The following is an 18,588-nucleotide window of genomic DNA, read 5'->3' as shown; positions in this document are numbered from 1 at the left end:
GTGTGTAAACTGTAAAGGGCGATCCTCACTTTCATCCAGGATCCTCACGGTCCTGCTGGCCTGAGGGGCGGCCCAGCCTCCGGGGACCTAGGCCGCCTCCCCAGACCCCTGAGCATCCCGCATCCCGAGCGCAGGCCCTGCAGCGGAGCCAGGATCACTGTGCTGCCACCTTGTGGCCGCCACAGGGATTGCAGCCGGGCCCTGGCGATGGGAGTTTGCTGTCCCCAGATCCCCCTCAGCCTGGGCCTGGTTCTTGTGACCAAGGCAGCGTGAGGTGGACGCAGTGGGCATCTCACTCCAGGATCCGCGGTGGGGATGTGGGGACGTGAGTCCAGCTCCCTGTGTTTCTACGGCAAGATGCCCTCCCCGGGCATCAGTTCCCGCAGGTCTGCGAGCCCGTGTTGTGGGGGACAGGTGGCGAGGCGTCCGCGTCCTGCTCTGCAGCCATGCCTGGCCTCTTGAGCCCACTGCCCAGTGTCCACAGGCCCCTGAGGCCCTCTCTGTCTCAGCAAAGGGACCTCAGATGCATCGAGCTGCGGGAAGCCCGGCAGGACCATGAGCCCCGGGGTGACCCTGCCGGCCAGCACTGGGCAGCCTGGCAGCCCCGCCCCGTCAGGGTCCAGGCCAGGCTGGCCTCCCAGCTATGGCTGGGGTCAGCTGGCCGGCGCCTGGCCCTGCGGGCTCGTCTGCTCTGTGTGCCCCCTCCCGACCCTCGGGCTGGGGGAGCTCGGACGCCCCGTGCATTCCTGTGCTGGACCTGCCTCCCCACCGTCTGCTGCCCTGTCTGGGCAGCCAGCTCCCTCTGTGCCTATAGAGGGACATCCCCACGGCCCCTGCTCACCCTCCCAGTGCTGCTGTGGGGCCGGGCCCAACCTGAGGCCAGTATGTGACTGGGGGTGTCGGGGGTTCCTGGGGGCCTCCAAGGAAGAGGGGACTGGGTTGTAGGAACTTGGAGGTTCTGGGGGGGGTTCAGGGGTTGCAGTGGGGGAGGCGACAGGACACCTGGGGGACTGGCCTCCCTTGGGGGTCAGGGGTTGCAGTGGGGGAGGCGACAGGACACCTGGGGACTGGCCTCCCTTGGGCCTGCTTACACACACACACATGTGCACGTGCACAGACACACAGGCAGCACACATGGAACTCAGCTTTGGCGGGATGGCAGCAGCCAGAGCTTGGAGAGAAGATGGAGTGCTCCCTGTCGGATGGCTCAACTGTGTGGACCCTCGGGGATTCCTGCCCTCTGTCCATCCACATGCATGAAGATGAGGCAGTAGGCCCACCCTTTCCCGGGCCCACGTCCGCCCTCCGCCCCGCTCCTGGGTTTTATAGACAAGCTTAAAAATCACACGGAGTCCACGAATTGCAAAATGCTCCAAGTGTATTTACGATGCTGACAGCCCAGGGCCAAGGTGGGGTGAGGCCCTGCCTCCCGGTGGCCGGCGGAGTTGTCAGTCACCTCGTCTGCGGGACCGTGTGGGTCAGGTGCTTACGCGGTGCTGAGGCTTGGCTCCTGCGGCTGCACCACAGCCAGGGCACCCCCCCCCCCCGCCCTGCTCACCTGGGCTGGCCCTGAGCAGGCAGCCACCGCACACCCGGGGCCGCCAGACCCTGAGAGGGACGAGGGGGTGGACAGTGCGTCCTAGGTTTGGGTCACCTGGACCGGGGCTCAGCTTCCACGGGCCTTGGAGGCCGAGATGTCAGCGAATAAAAACTTTCTTGTGGGCCTGTCCAGGGGGGTGGCCACCGGGCCTATCTACTGCAGAGGCCGGGGCCCCGGGGCCCCTCTTCTCCGGCGCCTGGGCCCCGTCCCCTGGCTCTGCTCCGGCTCCGCCTGCTCTGAGTGGCCGAGGCCGCTGTGGGAGTCGCACTGCAGGCCCACACAGCCACACTCGTCCACCTCTGTGTAGCTGAAGGCCCGGCTGGAGCCGTCCTCGCAGTGCAGGGTCACGTTCCTCAGAGAAACCCGCAGCTCCTGGCAGCACCTGCACTTGTGCTCCATGGTGTTGGCCTCCAGAGAGTACCTGTGGGCAGGGCCCACTTAGCGCCACCGCCACGCGCCACCCCCCTACCTCCCGCCTCCCACAGGCCCCGAAGAGGCCCCACGGCCAGATGGCACCGTGACGGCCGCCTGGGATAGAGGCACACAGGCGGCATTTAACAGTGGCTCCCGCGTGCCGGTGACAGCAGCCGAGTTGCCCCTGTGGCTTTTCCAAGCCCCCGAGGGCTAGGGCGGGGCCTGGCAGACTCTCACCAACCAGTTGACCAGCAAGTCACCAACAGGCACCCCGAGTTCGAGGTCTCAGTAAGTAGAAGAGCGTCATTCCGGACAGGCCACGAGCCGCCATCCCTGGCCCCCGGCCCCCCCGTCCTGTCCCTACCCCATCCCGGGCCTCGTCTGCCTGCCCCGAGCTCTGGGCAGGCGCAGCCACGTCCGGATGCCGGCCCTGCAGGAGCCCTCTGTGGGAGGTGGGGTGCGGGTCTGCCCCCTGTGCAGGGGCTCACGTACATGGAGGTGGTGTCCCCGCAGTCGCCCTGGCAGTAGCTGAGGCGCACGGGCCCCGTGGAGCTGCAGCCCCGCTGCTGGAGGACCTGGAGCTTGTGGTACACGGCACAGGTCGAACCTGGGGAGGGACACGGGGGTGGGGGGGAGAGGTCAGCCCCGGCTGGGTGCCACACCCCCCGCGTCCCCCTCCCGCCGCAGACACTCCCACTCACGGTTCTGGGGGCAGGAGAGGCAGCAGCCGTCCTCGCTCAGCCGAGCCTCGTCCTGTGCGGACAAAGATGCCATTTGCGTGGCGGGGACGCAGGAGGGCGGTGCCCCTGCCCCACTGCCCCAGGCCGACCGTGGCCGTCCTGTCCAGGGCTGGATCCTCCCATGGCTGCTGTCGATGCCCCGGGCAGGGCAGGCGGGCGGGCTCCCGGGACTCACCACAGAGCAGCTGAGCGGGGCACACGCCTTCTTCGTGGTCACCACCACGAGCCCGTCCTGGTGCTTCTCACACGCGTGTGTCACACAGTGGTTCCCGGGGTCTGACCAGGACTCGCCGGGCTGCAGGGGGGCCGGCAGGCAGGTGAGGGGCCACCCCCAGGGCCCCCCTCCGGCAGGGGAGGGGCTGTGTCTGTCCCTCTGTCAGCTCGCAGCCCATGGGCCTCCGGGGGCTCCCGCTGCCTCCGCGGCGTGCCTGCCTCGCACGGACAGCTCCCCAGGGGCCCCGGTGCATCAGGACGCCGCCACCCAGCGCTCCTGCTGTCGTTGGGCATGCCCAGCGCCCCGTGCAGGGCCGGGGCTGGCCCCCCGGAGCCCGTGGCAGCCCCGCCCAGAGCCCACCCCAAGGCCCTCTGGCCACGACTCACGTAGAAGAGCTGGGCAGGGCTGTCGCTGGTGGTCATGACACAGGCCACCTGCACGCACTGTCCGCAGCACTGCCCGCTCCGCGGCTGGTACACGAAGCCCTGAGGGAGGCAGGGAGTGGCCTGAGCCCTGGCTGGGCGCTGGCGGGCTGGGGGGCGGGGGCGGGGGGGCACTCACCACGGGGCAGCGGGTGCCGCACGTCTGGGTCTCACAGCTGATCGTGAACGTGTCCGACTGGCGGCCGCCGGGCAAATCGCACCAACACTTTTCGCACAGGTTTGAGGAGACGATGGCGCCGGGCTGAGGCCGTCAGGGTGACCGTGTCAGCTGGCCAGGCCTGGGGCCCCGCCCTCCCAGATGCCCCCGCCAGGCCTGGTCCTGCCAGGCCCGCTCTTCCCCCTGAGGGACCCTCCGGAGTGCCCCCTGGTGGGGGTCCCAGTCTTGGGCACAGAGCCCCAAGGCTGCGTCTCCAAGGAGGTCACACGCTCCGGGGGACGCGGCCGGGGTAGAGCGAGGCTGGGGGCCTCGTCAAGTTCAGGACGGGGGTGGTGGTCTCAGGAGAGCCCACTGCTGCTCCAAAGGCCCCCGGGCCCTCAGGGACGCAGCCCCGGGGCGCAGCCGGCAGGACAGGGCGGGGGGGCCCTGCGAACCACGGGTCCTGAGCTGCGGCCGTGCTTACCTGGTACAAGGTGCCGTTGACGCTGCAGAGGGTCCAGTCTGCGCAGGGGAGAGAGCGCACCTGCAGAGCCCCCGCCCTCCCCTGGGTCCCCAGCCGCCCTGCAGCCGCAGCCCGCGCCCACCACCGCGGCTCCTCCCCAGCCCGGCCCCGCGCAGCCCGGACACTCACTGCAGTTCTGCGTGGGGCAGCAAGCCCCCTCCTCGTAGGTCAGGGTGGAGTGGGAGCCTTCCGGACAGTCCACGGGCGTGGGGCAGTGCTTGGTGTTGCAGACTGCAGGGGGCAGAAGGGTTGTCAGGGCCCTGCCCTCCACCCCAGCCTGAGTGCCATCCCCCACCCCAGGGTCTCTAGGAGTGCTGACCACCCAGTGAGCAGGTGGTAGGCTCTCCAGGGGGTGCCCACCGTCTCGGGGACCAGGTCGGCCCTGAGCTCCTTGGTGCCTCCACTCCTGAGCCTTCCTGCTGGGGGTCAGCCGCTGAGGCCACGTGGGGGCAGGTGTGCCCCCCACCCTCCCAGTGTGTGCCCCCAGGTGCCAGCACCTTGGGACCCTTCGGGGCAAAGCTGGCCAGCCCTGAGTCCCACCCGGCCTGGGGCTCACCGCAGCTGTACTGGGGACAGCACTGGCCGGTCTGCAGAGCCGCGGGCACAGGCACGAAGCCGGGCGCGTGGCAGGCGGGGGGCGGGGGGCAGGGCCGAGCCTGGCAGCTCATGGCCTGGCTGCTACCCTCGCAGGTGCACTCCTGACAGTCCACGCTGATGGTGCGGCCGGGCTGTCGGGGGTGGGACAAGGGAGCCGGGCTGTCAGTCACCCGCCTGTCCGCGGCAGAGGCAGAGGCAGCCAGAGCCCATGGCTGAGGGCCTGCTGGGGGTCTTCAAGGGGGTGGGTGTGGCTGAGGGCTGGTGAGGGGGCTCTGGCAGGCCCGTGGGGGCCAGGAGGAGGGAGGGAGGGGGTCACGTGGGTGACCGGCCTCCCTCCCCGCCGCCCACACCTTCGCTCTGTGGGAGCAGGGTGGGAGGGGGTCTCCGGGGAGGGTGGGGCGAGGCCAGCCTTGGGGCCAGCACCCACCCTCCTCCAGAGCTGTGCGTGGAAGCCTGGCATGCAGTCTTGCTGGGGAAACCCTGGCCCCCTGCTTGCCTGTCCTCTCAGCCCCCAGAGGGTGCCACACTCACCTCCACAGGCTCCCCGTGGGGCCCCAGGCAACCTGGAGGGAGAGAGGAGTTCACCGCTGGGCCGGCACGGTCCCCAGTCCGTCACGGGCAGAGCCAGGGCCGGGGGCTGGGGGGACCCAGGCTGTGGTGGAAAGCCCAGGTCTGGCTGGGAAGGGCAGACCCCAAGGGGGCCGTGCGTGGAAGGAAGCCCCAGCCCAGCCCCGGGACCTACTGCTGCAGTTGGCGGGCACGCAGACCTCCGAGCTCGAGCTGAAGAGCACCGTGCCTTCGGGGCAGAAACAGCCTTCCGTGATGGGCCCGGCCTCCCAGAGGGCCCTGCGGGAGCAGATGGTGAGCGGGCTGTGGCCTCCAGGGCAGGCAGAGGAGGCCTGGGGACGTGGGCGGGTGTTCCCGGGGGGAGAGGGCAGGGGCTTACAGGGCACTGGTGCTGTCGTTCATGTAACAGTAGGAAGGGCTGGACGGGCCGCAGGACCGGTACTCCTTGTCCGCGGGGCAGGTGAAGGCTGTGCGGAGGGTGAGGCCACACCTGAGGCCAGAGGGCCTGAGCAGGAGCCCTGGCCTGGGCCCCGTGGCTGGGGTGGCCGAGCTCTTGGTCCCGGCACCAGCTGTGTGCCCTGTACCGCCCTGGGCTCAGGCGCTCTGACCCATTTGCCCCTTCTTGTCCCTCCAGAAAACAAATGCACTCCATCCTGGGCACAACCCTCCTCCTCCTGGAAGCCCCCCTGTCCACCCAAGCCCACCCACGGATGCCATCGCCCAGCGGGACGGGGTGCTTCGTGGCAGGGGGGCACTCACAGCACGTATGGTTGGTCTGGTCCCGCCAGTGGATGCACACGCCGTGGGACGCACAGAGGACGGCGTACAGCTCCAGGCTGGAGCACAGCACGTCCGTGCCAGGCATGTGGCAGTGGTCAAAGAGACAACCTTGATAGTAAGGCTGCGGGGGGATCACCGCGTGGCATGGCTCGAAGACCCTGCAGTGCGGGGACACACGGGTCGTGGAGCAGCTCCAAGGAGTGGCTGCCAGGCTGCAGGCTTTCCCTACCAAAGGGCCCCAAAGTGGGGCGTCGCTGGGCGAACCCAAGGGACCCCGGCCTCTGGGACGATCTGTGTGCGGCAGGGAGGGTGCCCAGCTGCAACACAGCTTTCTTTCTGCAAATTCTCTGCTGGGCCCCCGTGCCCTGCACACCTGGGTGCTGCCGCTGGCTGAGGACTTACACCCAGACCCACCATGAGCTGCCGCAGAGCCCCCGAGGCTGACCCACTGCCAGCCCCACGGGGCACCGTGCCAGGCATTCCAGCAGCTGTGACCCCTTCTCCTTCAGGGCCCCCCTGCAGGCCCACTTCTGCCCGTCACCCCAGAAGCATGGGGTCAGCAGGGCTACTCGACTCCCCCCGCCCTGAGCCCTGCCTGGGAATCTCACTCGCTCAGGATTAGCTGGCAGACTGGCGAAGGTGGGGACGAGGTGGGCAGGGTCCGGGGCTCAACTGTGGTGGGCGTCAGGGGAGGCCTGTGGCAGGATGGCTGACCCGGGTATGTCACGTTCCAGTGGCCAGCCATATCAGAGCAGGAGGACACCACCGCCCCCCCAGGTAGGCGGCACTCATCCTTCTGGTCATTGGTGCAGGTGCCTGGGGCGTGGAGACGACAGTCAGGCAGCTGAGGACAGCGGAGCCACCTGCACCCTCCCGTGGGGCTCAGCGTCCCTGAGCTGTGGGTCGGGCCTCAGCATCTCCGGGCAGCACTCAACAGGTTGCTGTGGGACCTGCCCCCTGACTTCCCTGTGCTTCCTATTGCCTCCAAGAGGCCAGAACCTGGGGCAGTGCCCATTGGAGGAGGACAGGTGTGGGCCTCAGGTGTGGGCCACGGGCCGGGCCCCTGGGATGAGTGGCCGCACATTCTTGGTGCAGCCGGAAAGTAGAACCGCCCGCAGGCCCAGTGCCATGCGGGCGGCCTCACCCCCAGGCAGGAACTCGGTTCCCGGAGGGACACACCCCAGGCCGACCGTTCTCACGCGGGACTCGCTCAGCCACGTTTAAGGAGCTGGGAAAGGGCCCGGAGTCGGTCCGGAGGGCGGGGGCGGGGCGGGGCGAGGGCGGGGCCGGGCGGGGCACTCACCGCACTGCCCCTCTGTGTTGTTGGCGAACGTGCTGAAAGGCACCCTCACGGAGAATATGAGGCCGCTGAACATGATCTGGACGCCCAGGGCGGGGACGGTCACGTACATCCTGATGCCCAGCTGGGAAACCACGATGCCGTCCTCCTGGAATCCGGGTTGGACCACCTCGCCGTTGAAGAGGATCTAGACGGTGACGCAGGGAGGGGAAGAGAACCGGTGGGGAGGGGGGCGATCAGCCAGCGCCCGGCGCCCGCGCCCGCCCGGCACACGAGGGGGCTGCCCAGGCGGCGTCCCCACCTCGTTGGTCATCACCCCTCGGACGGGCTTGCGGGTCAGCACAACGCGGTCCTGCTGGTACTCGACGATGATGGACTGTGGGCAGGACAGCCCGTCCTCGGAGTCGCAGAAGTAATTGTCCACCAGCACCCGGAAGTGCCCGAACACAGGCACGATCTGCTGCACCAGCACGTATGTGCAGTTGTCCAAGAACGGGTAGTATGTGCCGTCGAACGTGATGTAGTGCGGGTCGCCCCAGCCGCTGCACACGCCTGCGGGTGGAGAGGCCGCCTCACGTGGCCGCATGGCGGCCCCCCCCCCGCTGCCCCGGGGCTCCCCCAGGCTCACGCGTGCCCCACACCCAGGGCAACAGGGGACCACTCTGCCGCCAGGACCCAGGCGCCGGCACCGCCCAGAACCCTGTCCAGTAGGTGCCCGGAGTGGCCGAGAGGTGGGCCCAGACTCCCTCCCCTTCCTCATGCCTATGCAGCCCCCAGGGGCCCTGGGCTCCGGCGGGCTTCTGCCCGGCACCCCAGGGGTGGGGGGAGGCTGGGTCGCTGCTGCCCTCATCTTGGGAAGTCCTTCCTGGGTCCAACCGGATTCCATCCCGCCTTCTCCGCCGCTGTCCCTCTGGCCCCACCCGGCCCCAGCACCCGCTCACACTGGCACTCGTAGTTTGAGCAGCAGCCTTCCTGGTCGGCCACCTTCACAGCGGGGTAGCCGTTGGTGCAGGTCGGCTCCTTCACCTTCGGACAGTGGCGTGGTTTCACAGTGATGACCCCGTTGCCCTCGCAGGTGGCCTCAGAGCAGTTGGGCATGGCCCAGGTTTCGCCTTTCTGTGGAAGCAAAGACAGCTGCAGGGCCTCACCCCCACCTGGTGCCCACCACTCAGGGCTCAGAGCTCACCTGGGTCTCCCCGGAGAGAAGAGTCACCGGGATTGGGACCAGCACTCACGCCAGGCCTCTCCTCCCCCATCCCGCCCCTGAGCACCAGCTGGCTGGGGGGTCCCAGGGGTTGAAAGTCACCCCTTCCCCCTCTGCCCGCTCCGCCCTGTTCCCCACCCACTGTCTCCACCCCTTGGCTGTGAGACGGTCCAGGGCTTCGGCCGCCTACCCTGCCCCCATTATAGGCAATAGAGCCCCAACCTCGGGCCCAGGCTCCTGGCACCCCCTTCCCAAAATTCTGGGGGACCGGACATGGCCATTCGCCACGGTCAGCCCACATCAGCCCAGGGGTGACCAACCTGCACACACACCTGAGGCCACAGCCTGTAGGGAATGATGCTGAGGGCCCCGCCCTGGCCCCCCTGGGCCCCTGAGAAGGGCAGGAAAGGTGAGGTTACCGTTCGTGGGGGGACTGCATTTGGGCATCCTTGCTGAGTGACAGATGCGGAGGTAGAAGGGGAGGACACGGGTGGGGAGGGGGTCGGGGCAGGAGGCGGCGTGCTGGTGGGACAAGTGTGGTCGCTCCGCCTGACCACGTGGCAGTCCAGGTTGCAAATGGAGTAATAGCAGTGGCCGGAGAGGTCGGTCTCCTGGTAAATGATAGATCCTGGGAGAAAAGGAACAGGAGGCACTAGCAGAGTCAGGAGGTGACTCCGGGAGGGGCTCTAAACATGCTGCTGGTCCACCTGGGGGCTGGCCTGGCAGGTGGCCTTCCTTCCCAGATGTAAAGGCATATCCTCAGAGACAGCTTACTGCCTTGCTGTACACAAGACCTAGCCAGTTGCAAAGTCAAGACACTACTGCCTCTCCCCTCCACTGTAGCTCTGGGAACAGGACACCAGTGACCAGGGTCAGAACCCAACACACACCCAAGTTGAGTGCACGTACCTGCACGGTAGAGCCTGTGGGCCACACTGCAGTAGCACGTGGGGGTGGGGGGCACTGCTGAGCTGGTCGAGGTCACCAAGGAAACAGTGGACTCCGGAGGGAGTGAGGATTTGGGACTTGAAGTCACGAAGGCAGTAACACAGGTGACAGTTGTAGGAGTTGAGGATGTGCTGGTTGTAGGAGCTGAGGTTGCGCTGGTTGTAGGAGCTGAGCTTTTGTTGGTCGTAGGAGCTGAGGATGTGCTGGTTGTAGGAGCTGAGGATGTTCTGCTTGTAGGAACTGGGGTTGTGCTGGTCGTAGGAGTGGAGGATGTTCTGGTTGTAGGTGCAGAGGTTGTGCTGCTGGTTGTAGGAGCTGGGGTTGTGCTGGTTGTAGAAACGGGGTTTGTGCTGGTTGTAGGAGCTGAGGATGTGCTAGTTGTAGGAGCTGAGGTTGCACTGGTTGTAGGAGCTGAGCTTTTGTTGGTTGTAGGAGCTGGGGATGTGCTGGTTGTAGGAGCTGAGGATGTGCTGGTTGTAGAAGCTGAGGTTGTGCTGGTTGTAGGAGCGGGGGTTGTACAGGTTGTACGAACTGGGGTTGTGCTTGTTGTAGGAGCTGAGGATGTGCCAGTTTTAGGAGATGAGGTTGCACTGGTTGTAGGAGCTGAGCTTTTGTTGGTTGTAGGAGCTGAGCTTTTGTTGGTTGTAGGAGCTGAGGATGTGCTGGCTGTTGGAGCTGGGGTTGTGCCGGTTGTAGGAGCTGAGGTTGTGTTGGTTGTAGGAGTGGAGGATGTGCTGGTTGTAGGAAGTGGGGTTGTTCTGGTTGTAGAAGGAGAGGTTGTGCTGGTTGTAGGAGCTGAGGATGTCCTGCTTCTAGGAACTGGGGTTGTGCTGGTCATGGGAATAGGGGTTGTGCCATTGGTAGGAGTGGAGGATGTGCCAGTTGTAGGAGCTGAGGTTGCACTGGTTGTAGGAGCTGAGGATGTGCTGGTTGTAGAAGCTGAGGTTGTGCTGGTTGTAGGAGCTGGGGTTGTACAGGTTGTACGAACTGGGGTTGTGCTTGTTGTAGGAGCTGAGGATGTGCTGGTTGTAGGAGCTGAGGTTGTGCTGGTTGTAGGAGCTGGGGTTGTACAGGTTGTACGAACTTGGGTTGTGCTTGTTGTAGGAGCTGAGGATGTGCCAGTTTTAGGAGATGAGGTTGCACTGGTTGTAGGAGCTGAGCTTTTGTTGCTTGTAGGAGCTGAGCTTTTGTTGGTTGTAGGAGCTGGGGATGTGCTGGTTGTAGGAGCTGAGGATGTTCTGCTTGTAGGAACTGGGGTTGTGCTGGTCGTAGGAGTGGAGGATGTTCTGGTTGTAGGTGCAGAGGTTGTGCTGCTGGTTGTAGGAGCTGGGGTTGTGCTGGTTGTAGAAACGGGGTTTGTGCTGGTTGTAGGAGCTGAGGATGTGCTAGTTGTAGGAGCTGAGGTTGCACTGGTTGTAGGAGCTGAGCTTTTGTTGGTTGTAGGAGCTGGAGATGTGCTAGTTGTAGGAGCTGAGGATGTGCTGGTTGTAGAAGCTGTGCTTGTGCTGGTTGTAGGAGCAGGGGTTGTACAGGTTGTACGAACTGGGGTTGTGCTTGTTGTAGGAGCTGAGGATGTGCCAGTTTTAGGAGATGAGGTTGCACTGGTTGTAGGAGCTGAGCTTTTGTTGGTTGTAGGAGCTGAGCTTTTGTTGGTTGTAGGAGCTGAGGATGTGCTGGCTGTTGGAGCTGGGGTTGTGCCGGTTGTAGGAGCTGAGGTTGTGTTGGTTGTAGGAGTGGAGGATGTGCTGGTTGTAGGAAGTGGGGTTGTTCTGGTTGTAGAAGGAGAGGTTGTGCTGGTTGTAGGAGCTGAGGATGTTCCGCTTCTAGGAACTGGGGTTGTGCTGGTCATGGGAGTGGGGGTTGTGCCAGTGGTAGGAGTGGAGGATGTGCCAGTTGTAGGAGCTGAGGTTGCACTGGTTGTAGGAGCTGAGGAGGTGCTGGTTGTAGAAGCTGAGGTTGTGCTGGTTGTAGGAGCTGGGGTTGTACAGGTTGTACGAACTGGGGTTGTGCTAGTTGTAGGAGCTGAGGATGTGCTAGTTGTAGGAGCTGAGGTTGCACTGGTTGTAGGAGCTGAGCTTTTGTTGGTTGTAGGAGCTGGAGATGTGCTGGTTGTAGGAGCTGAGGATGTGCTGGTTGTAGATGCTGAGGTTGTGCTGGTTGTAGGAGCTGAGCTTTTGTTGGTTGTAGGAGCTGGGGATGTGCTGGTTGTAGGAGCTGAGGATGTGCTAGTTGTAGGAGCTGAGGTTGCACTGGTTGTAGGAGCTGAGCTTTTGTTGGTTGTAGGAGCTGGGGATGTGCTGGTTGTAGGAGCTGAGGATGTGCTGGTTGTAGAAGCTGAGGTTGTGCTGGTTGCAGGAGTGGGGGTTGTACAGGTTGTACGAACTGGGGTTGTGCTTGTTGTAGGAGCTGAGGATGTGCCAGTTTTAGGAGATGAGGTTGCACTGGTTGTAGGAGCTGAGCTTTTGTTGATTGTAGGAGCTGGGGATGTGCTGGTTGTAGAAGCTGAGGCTGTGCTGGTTGTAGGAGCTGAGCTTTTGTTGGTTGTAGGAGCTGGGGATGTGCTGGTTGTAGGAGCTGAGGATGTGCTGGTTGTAGAAGCTGAGGTTGTGCTGGTTGTAGGAACTGGGGTTGTACAGGTTGTACGAACTGGGGTTGTGCTTGTTGTAGGAGCTGAGGATGTGCCAGTTTTAGGAGATGAGGTTGCACTGGTTGTAGGAGCTGAGCTTTTGTTGGTTGTAGGAGCTGAGGAAGTGCTGGCTGTTGGAGCTGGGGTTGTGCCGGTTGTAGGAGCTGAGGTTGTGTTGGTTGTAGGAGTGGAGGATGTGCTGGTTGTTGGAAGTGGGGTTGTTCTGGTTGTAGAAGGAGAGGTTGTGCTGGTTGTAGGAGCTGAGGATGTTCTGCTTCTAGGAACTGGGGTTGTGCTGGTCATGGGAGTGGGGGTTGTGCCAGTGGTAGGAGTGGAGGATGTGCCAGTTGTAGGAGCTGAGGTTGCACTGGTTGTAGGAGCTGAGGATGTGCTGGTTGTAGAAGCTGAGGTTGTGCTGCTTGTAGGAGCTGGGGTTGTACAGGTTGTACGAACTGGGGTTGTGCTTGTTGTAGGAGCTGAGGATGTGCTAGTTGTAGGAGCTGAGGTTGCACTGGTTGTAGGAGCTGAGCTTTTGTTGGTTGTAGGAGCTGGGGATGTGCTGGTTGTAGGAGCTGAGGATGTGCTGGTTGTAGAAGCTGAGGTTGTGCTGGTTGTAGGAGCGGGGGTTGTACAGGTTGTACGAACTGGGGTTGTGCTTGTTGTAGGAGCTGAGGATGTGCCAGTTTTAGGAGATGAGGTTGCACTGGTTGTAGGAGCTGAGCTTTTGTTGGTTGTAGGAGCTGGGGATGTGCTGGTTGTAGGAGCTGAGGATGTGCTGGCTGTTGGAGCTGGGGTTGTGCCGGTTGTAGGAGCTGAGGTTGTGTTGGTTGTAGGAGTGGAGGATGTGCTGGTTGTAGGAAGTGGGGTTGTTCTGGTTGTAGAAGGAGAGGTTGTGCTGGTTGTAGGAGCTGAGGATGTCCTGCTTCTAGGAACTGGGGTTGTGCTGGTCATGGGAGTAGGGGTTGTGCCAGTGGTAGGAGTGGAGGATGCGCCAGTTGTAGGAGCTGAGGTTGCACTGGTTGTAGGAGCTGAGGATGTGCTGGTTGTAGAAGCTGAGGTTGTGCTGGTTGTAGGAGCTGAGCTTTTGTTGGTTGTAGGAGCTGGGGATGTGCTGGTTGTAGGAGCTGAGGATGTGCTGGTTGTAGGAGCTGAGTTTTTGTTGGTTGTAGGAGCTGGGGATGTGCTGGTTGTAGGAGCTGAGGATGTGCTGGTTGTAGAAGCTGAGGTTGTGCTGGTTGTAGGAGCTGGGGTTGTACAGGTTGTACGAACTGGGGTTGTGCTTGTTGTAGGAGCTGAGGATGTGCTAGTTGTAGGAGCTGAGGTTGCACTGGTTGTAGGAGCTGAGCTTTTGTTGGTTGTAGGAGCTGGGGATGTGCTGGTTGTAGGAGCTGAGGATGTTCTGCTTGTAGGAACTGGGGTTGTGCTGGTCGTAGGAGTGGAGGATGTTCTGGTTGTAGGAGCAGAGGTTGTGCTGCTGGTTGTAGGAGCTGGGGTTGTGCTGATTGTAGAAACGGGGTTTGTGCTGGTTGTAGGAGCTGAGGATGTGCTAGTTGTAGGAGCTGAGGTTGCACTGGTTGTAGGAGCTGAGCTTTTGTTGGTTGTAGGAGCTGGGGATGTGCTGGTTGTAGGAGCTGGGGATGTGCTGGTTGTAGAAGCTGAGGTTGTGCTGGTTGTAGGAGCGGGGGTTGTACAGGTTGTACGAACTGGGGTTGTGCTTGTTGTAGGAGCTGAGGATGTGCCAGTTTTAGGAGATGAGGTTGCACTGGTTGTAGGAGCTGAGCTTTTGTTGGTTGTAGGAGCTGAGCTTTTGTTGGTTGTAGGAGCTGAGGATGTGCTGGCTGTTGGAGCTGGGGTTGTGCCGGTTGTAGGAGCTGAGGTTGTGTTGGTTGTAGGAGTGGAGGATGTGCTGGTTGTAGGAAGTGGGGTTGTTCTGGTTGTAGAAGGAGAGGTTGTGCTGGTTGTAGGAGCTGAGGATGTCCTGCTTCTAGGAACTGGTGTTGTGCTGGTCATGGGAGTAGGGGTTGTGCCAGTGGTAGGAGTGGAGGATGTGCCAGTTGTAGGAGCTGAGGTTGCACTGGTTGTAGGAGCTGAGGATGTGCTGGTTGTAGAAGCTGAGGTTGTGCTGCTTGTAGGAGCTGGGGTTGTACAGGTTGTACGAACTGGGGTTGTGCTTGTTGTAGGAGCTGAGGATGTGCTAGTTGTAGGAGCTGAGGTTGCACTGGTTGTAGGAGCCGAGCTTTTGTTGGTTGTAGGAGCTGGGGATGTGCTGGTTGTAGGAGCTGAGGATGTGCTGGTTGTAGAAGCTGAGGTTGTGCTGGTTGCAGGAGCGGGGGTTGTACAGGTTGTACGAACTGGGGTTGTGCTTGTTGTAGGAGCTGAGGATGTGCCAGTTTTAGGAGATGAGGTTGCACTGGTTGTAGGAGCTGAGCTTTTGTTGGTTGTAGGAGCTGAGCTTTTGTTGGTTGTAGGAGCTGAGGATGTGCTGGCTGTTGGAGCTGGGGTTGTGCCAGTTGTAGGAGCTGAGGTTGTGTTGGTTGTAGGAGTGGAGGATGTGCTGGTTGTAGGAAGTGGGGTTGTTCTGGTTGTAGAAGGAGAGGTAGTGCTGGTTGTAGGAGCTGAGGATGTTCTGCTTCTAGGAACTGGGGTTGTGCTGGTCATGGGAGTGGGGGTTGTGCCAGTGGTAGGAGTGGAGGATGTGCCAGTTGTAGGAGCTGAGGTTGCACTGGTTGTAGGAGCTGAGGTTGTGCTGGTTGTAGGAGCTGGGGTTGTACAGGTTGTACGAACTGGGGTTGTGCTTGTTGTAGGAGCTGAGGATGTGCCAGTTTTAGGAGATGAGGTTGCACTGGTTGTAGGAGCTGAGCTTTTGTTGGTTGTAGGAGCTGAGCTTTTGTTGGTTGTAGGAGCTGAGGAAGTGCTGGCTGTTGGAGCTGGGGTTGTGCCGGTTGTAGGACCTGAGGTTGTGTTGGTTGTAGGAGTGGAGGATGTGCTGGTTGTAGGAAGTGGGGTTGTTCTGGTTGTAGAAGGAGAGGTTGTGCTGGTTGTAGGAGCTGAGGATGTTCTGCTTCTAGGAACTGGGGTTGTGCTGGTCATGGGAGTGGGGGTTGTGCTAGTGGTAGGAGTGGAGGATGTGCCAGTTGTAGGAGCTGAGGTTGCACTGGTTGTAGGAGCTGAGGATGTGCTGGTTGTAGAAGCTGAGGTTGTGCTGGTTGTAGGAGCTGGGGTTGTACAGGTTGTACGAACTGGGGTTGTGCTTGTTGTAGGAGCTGAGGATGTGCTAGTTGTAGGAGCTGAGGTTGCACTGGTTGTAGGAGCTGAGCTTTTGTTGGTTGTAGGAGCTGAGCTTTTGTTGGTTGTAGGAGCTGAGGATGTTCTGCTTGTAGGAACTGGGGTTGTGCTGGTCATAGGAGTGGAGGATGTTCTGGTTGTAGGTGCAGAGGTTGTGCTGCTGGTTGTAGGAGCTGGGGTTGTGCTAGTTGTAGGAGCTGAGGTTGCACTGGTTGTAGGAGCTGAGCTTTTGTTGGTTGTAGGAGCTGGGGATGTGCTGGTTGTAGGAGCTGGGGATGTGCTGGTTGTAGAAGCTGAGGTTGTGCTGGTTGTAGGAGCGGGGGTTGTACAGGTTGTACGAACTGGGGTTGTGCTTGTTGTAGGAGCTGAGGATGTGCCAGTTTTAGGAGATGAGGTTGCACTGGTTGTAGGAGCTGAGCTTTTGTTGGTTGTAGGAGCTGGGGATGTGCTGGTTGTAGGAGCTGAGGATGTGCTGGCTGTTGGAGCTGGGGTTGTGCCGGTTGTAGGAGCTGAGGTTGTGTTGGTTGTAGGAGTGGAGGATGTGCTGGTTGTAGGAAGTGGGGTTGTTCTGGTTGTAGAAGGAGAGGTTGTGCTGGTTGTAGGAGCTGAGGATGTCCTGCTTCTAGGAACTGGGGTTGTGCTGGTCATGGGAGTAGGGGTTGTGCCAGTGGTAGGAGTGGAGGATGTGCCAGTTGTAGGAGCTGAGGTTGCACTGGTTGTAGGAGCTGAGGATGTGCTGGTTGTAGAAGCTGAGGTTGTGCTGGTTGTAGGAGCTGGGGTTGTACAGGTTGTACGAACTGGGGTTGTGCTTGTTGTAGGAGCTGAGGATGTGCTAGTTGTAGGAGCTGAGGTTGCACTGGTTGTAGGAGCTGAGCTTTTTTTGGTTGTAGGAGCTGGGGATGTGCTAGTTGTAGGAGCTGAGGATGTTCTGCTTGTAGGAACTGGGGTTGTGCTGGTCGTAGGAGTGGAGGATGTTCTGGTTGTAGGAGCAGAGGTTGTGCTGCTGGTTGTAGGAGCTGGGGTTGTGCTGATTGTAGAAACGGGGTTTGTGCTGGTTGTAGGAGCTGAGGATGTGCTAGTTGTAGGAGCTGAGGTTGCACTGGTTGTAGGAGCTGAGCTTTTGTTGGTTGTAGGAGCTGGGGATGTGCTGGTTGTAGGAGCTGGGGATGTGCTGGTTGTAGAAGCTGAGGTTGTGCTGGTTGTAGGAGCGGGGGTTGTACAGGTTGTACGAACTGGGGTTGTGCTTGTTGTAGGAGCTGAGGATGTGCCAGTTTTAGGAGATGAGGTTGCACTGGTTGTAGGAGCTGAGCTTTTGTTGGTTGTAGGAGCTGAGGAAGTGCTGGCTGTTGGAGCTGGGGTTGTGCCGGTTGTAGGAGCTGAGGTTGTGTTGGTTGTAGGAGTGGAGGATGTGCTAGTTGTTGGAAGTGGGGTTGTTCTGGTTGTAGAAGGAGAGGTTGTGCTGGTTGTAGGAGCTGAGGATGTTCTGCTTCTAGGAACTGGGGTTGTGCTGGTCATGGGAGTGGGGGTTGTGCCAGTGGTAGGAGTGGAGGATGTGCCAGTTGTAGGAGCTGAGGTTGCACTGGTTGTAGGAGCTGAGGATGTGCTGGTTGTAGAAGCTGAGGTTGTGCTGGTTGTAGGAGCTGGGGTTGTACAGGTTGTACGAACTGGGGTTGTGCTTGCTGTAGGAGCTGAGGATGTGCTAGTTGTAGGAGCTGAGGTTGCACTGGCTGTAGGAGCTGAGCTTTTCTTGGTTGTAGGAGCTGGGGATGTGCTGGTTGTAGGAGCTGAGGATGTTCTGCTTGTAGGAACTGGGGTTGTGCTGGTCGTAGGAGTGGAGGATGTTCTCGTTGTAGGTGCAGAGGTTGTGCTGCTGGTTGTAGGAGCTGGGGTTGTGCTGATTGTAGACACGGGGTTTGTGCTGGTTGTAGGAGCTGAGGATGTGCTAGTTGTAGGAGCTGAGGTTGCACTGGTTGTAGGAGCTGAGCTTTTGTTGGTTGTAGGAGCTGGGGATGTGCTGGTTGTAGGAGCTGGGGATGTGCTGGTTGTAGAAGCTGAGGTTGTGCTGGTTGTAGGAGCGGGGGTTGTACAGGTTGTACGAACTGGGGTTGTGCTTGTTGTAGGAGCTGAGGATGTGCCAGTTTTAGGAGATGAGGTTGCACTGGTTGTAGGAGCTGAGCTTTTGTTGGTTGTAGGAGCTGAGCTTTTGTTGGTTGTAGGAGCTGAGGATGTGCTGGCTGTTGGAGCTGGGGTTGTGCCGGTTGTAGGAGCTGAGGTTGTGTTGGTTGTAGGAGTGGAGGATGTGCTGGTTGTAGGAAGTGGGGTTGTTCTGGTTGTAGAAGGAGAGGTTGTGCTGGTTGTAGGAGCTGAGGATGTCCTGCTTCTAGGAACTGGGGTTGTGCTGGTCATGGGAGTAGGGGTTGTGCCAGTGGTAGGAGTGGAGGATGTGCCAGTTGTAGGAGCTGAGGTTGCACTGGTTGTAGGAGCTGAGGATGTGCTGGTTGTAGAAGCTGAGGTTGTGCTGGTTGTAGGAGCTGGGGTTGTACAGGTTGTACGAACTGGGGTTGTGCTTGTTGTAGGAGCTGAGGATGTGCTAGTTGTAGGAGCTGAGGTTGCACTGGTTGTAGGAGCTGAGCTTTTGTTGGTTGTAGGAGCTGGGGATGTGCTTGTTGTAGGAGCTGAGGATGTTCTGCTTGTAGCAACTGGGGTTGTGCTGGTCGTAGGAGTGGAGGATGTTCTGGTTGTAGGAGCAGAGGTTGTGCTGCTGGTTGTAGGAGCTGGGGTTGTGCTGATTGTAGAAACGGGGTTTGTGCTGGTTGTAGGAGCTGAGGATGTGCTAGTTGTAGGAGCTGAGGTTGCACTGGTTGTAGGAGCTGAGCTTTTGTTGGTTGTAGGAGCTGGGGATGTGCTGGTTGTAGGAGCTGGGGATGTGCTGGTTGTAGAAGCTGAGGTTGTGCTGGTTGTAGGAGCGGGGGTTGTACAGGTTGTACGAACTGGGGTTGTGCTTGTTGTAGGAGCTGAGGATGTGCCAGTTTTAGGAGATGAGGTTGCACTGGTTGTAGGAGCTGAGCTTTTGTTGGTTGTAGGAGCTGAGGAAGTGCTGGCTGTTGGAGCTGGGGTTGTGCCGGTTGTAGGAGCTGAGGTTGTGTTGGTTGTAGGAGTGGAGGATGTGCTGGTTGTTGGAAGTGGGGTTGTTCTGGTTGTAGAAGGAGAG

The 18,588-nt window shown here is 60.7% G+C and overlaps 1 protein-coding gene across 1 annotated transcript in view; it reads right to left on the bottom strand.

The window, feature by feature from the left end:
* Nucleotides 1-1,753: 1,753 nt before the first annotated feature.
* Nucleotides 1,754-18,588, bottom strand: part of MUC5AC (mucin 5AC, oligomeric mucus/gel-forming) — a 35,685-nt gene continuing 18,850 nt past the window's right edge. Inside the window, 20 exon segments of the mRNA XM_057726989.1 lie at nt 1,754-2,021; nt 2,507-2,648; nt 2,722-2,767; nt 2,930-3,049; nt 3,355-3,453; nt 3,530-3,652; nt 4,032-4,069; nt 4,200-4,301; nt 4,627-4,798; nt 5,199-5,230; nt 5,410-5,513; nt 5,614-5,701; nt 5,994-6,172; nt 6,623-6,830; nt 7,318-7,501; nt 7,616-7,866; nt 8,256-8,430; nt 8,938-9,146; nt 9,428-9,471; nt 17,821-17,956. Of these exon segments, the coding sequence (XP_057582972.1) occupies nt 1,754-2,021; nt 2,507-2,648; nt 2,722-2,767; nt 2,930-3,049; nt 3,355-3,453; nt 3,530-3,652; nt 4,032-4,069; nt 4,200-4,301; nt 4,627-4,798; nt 5,199-5,230; nt 5,410-5,513; nt 5,614-5,701; nt 5,994-6,172; nt 6,623-6,830; nt 7,318-7,501; nt 7,616-7,866; nt 8,256-8,430; nt 8,938-9,146; nt 9,428-9,471; nt 17,821-17,956 (2,720 nt within the window).

This window comes from Hippopotamus amphibius, chromosome 3 (assembly GCF_030028045.1).
Source record: "Hippopotamus amphibius kiboko isolate mHipAmp2 chromosome 3, mHipAmp2.hap2, whole genome shotgun sequence".
Classification (NCBI taxonomy): Eukaryota; Metazoa; Chordata; class Mammalia; order Artiodactyla; family Hippopotamidae; genus Hippopotamus; species Hippopotamus amphibius.
Note: the sequence above shows the minus strand (reverse complement) of the source record. Positions and strands in the feature narration are given on the sequence as shown.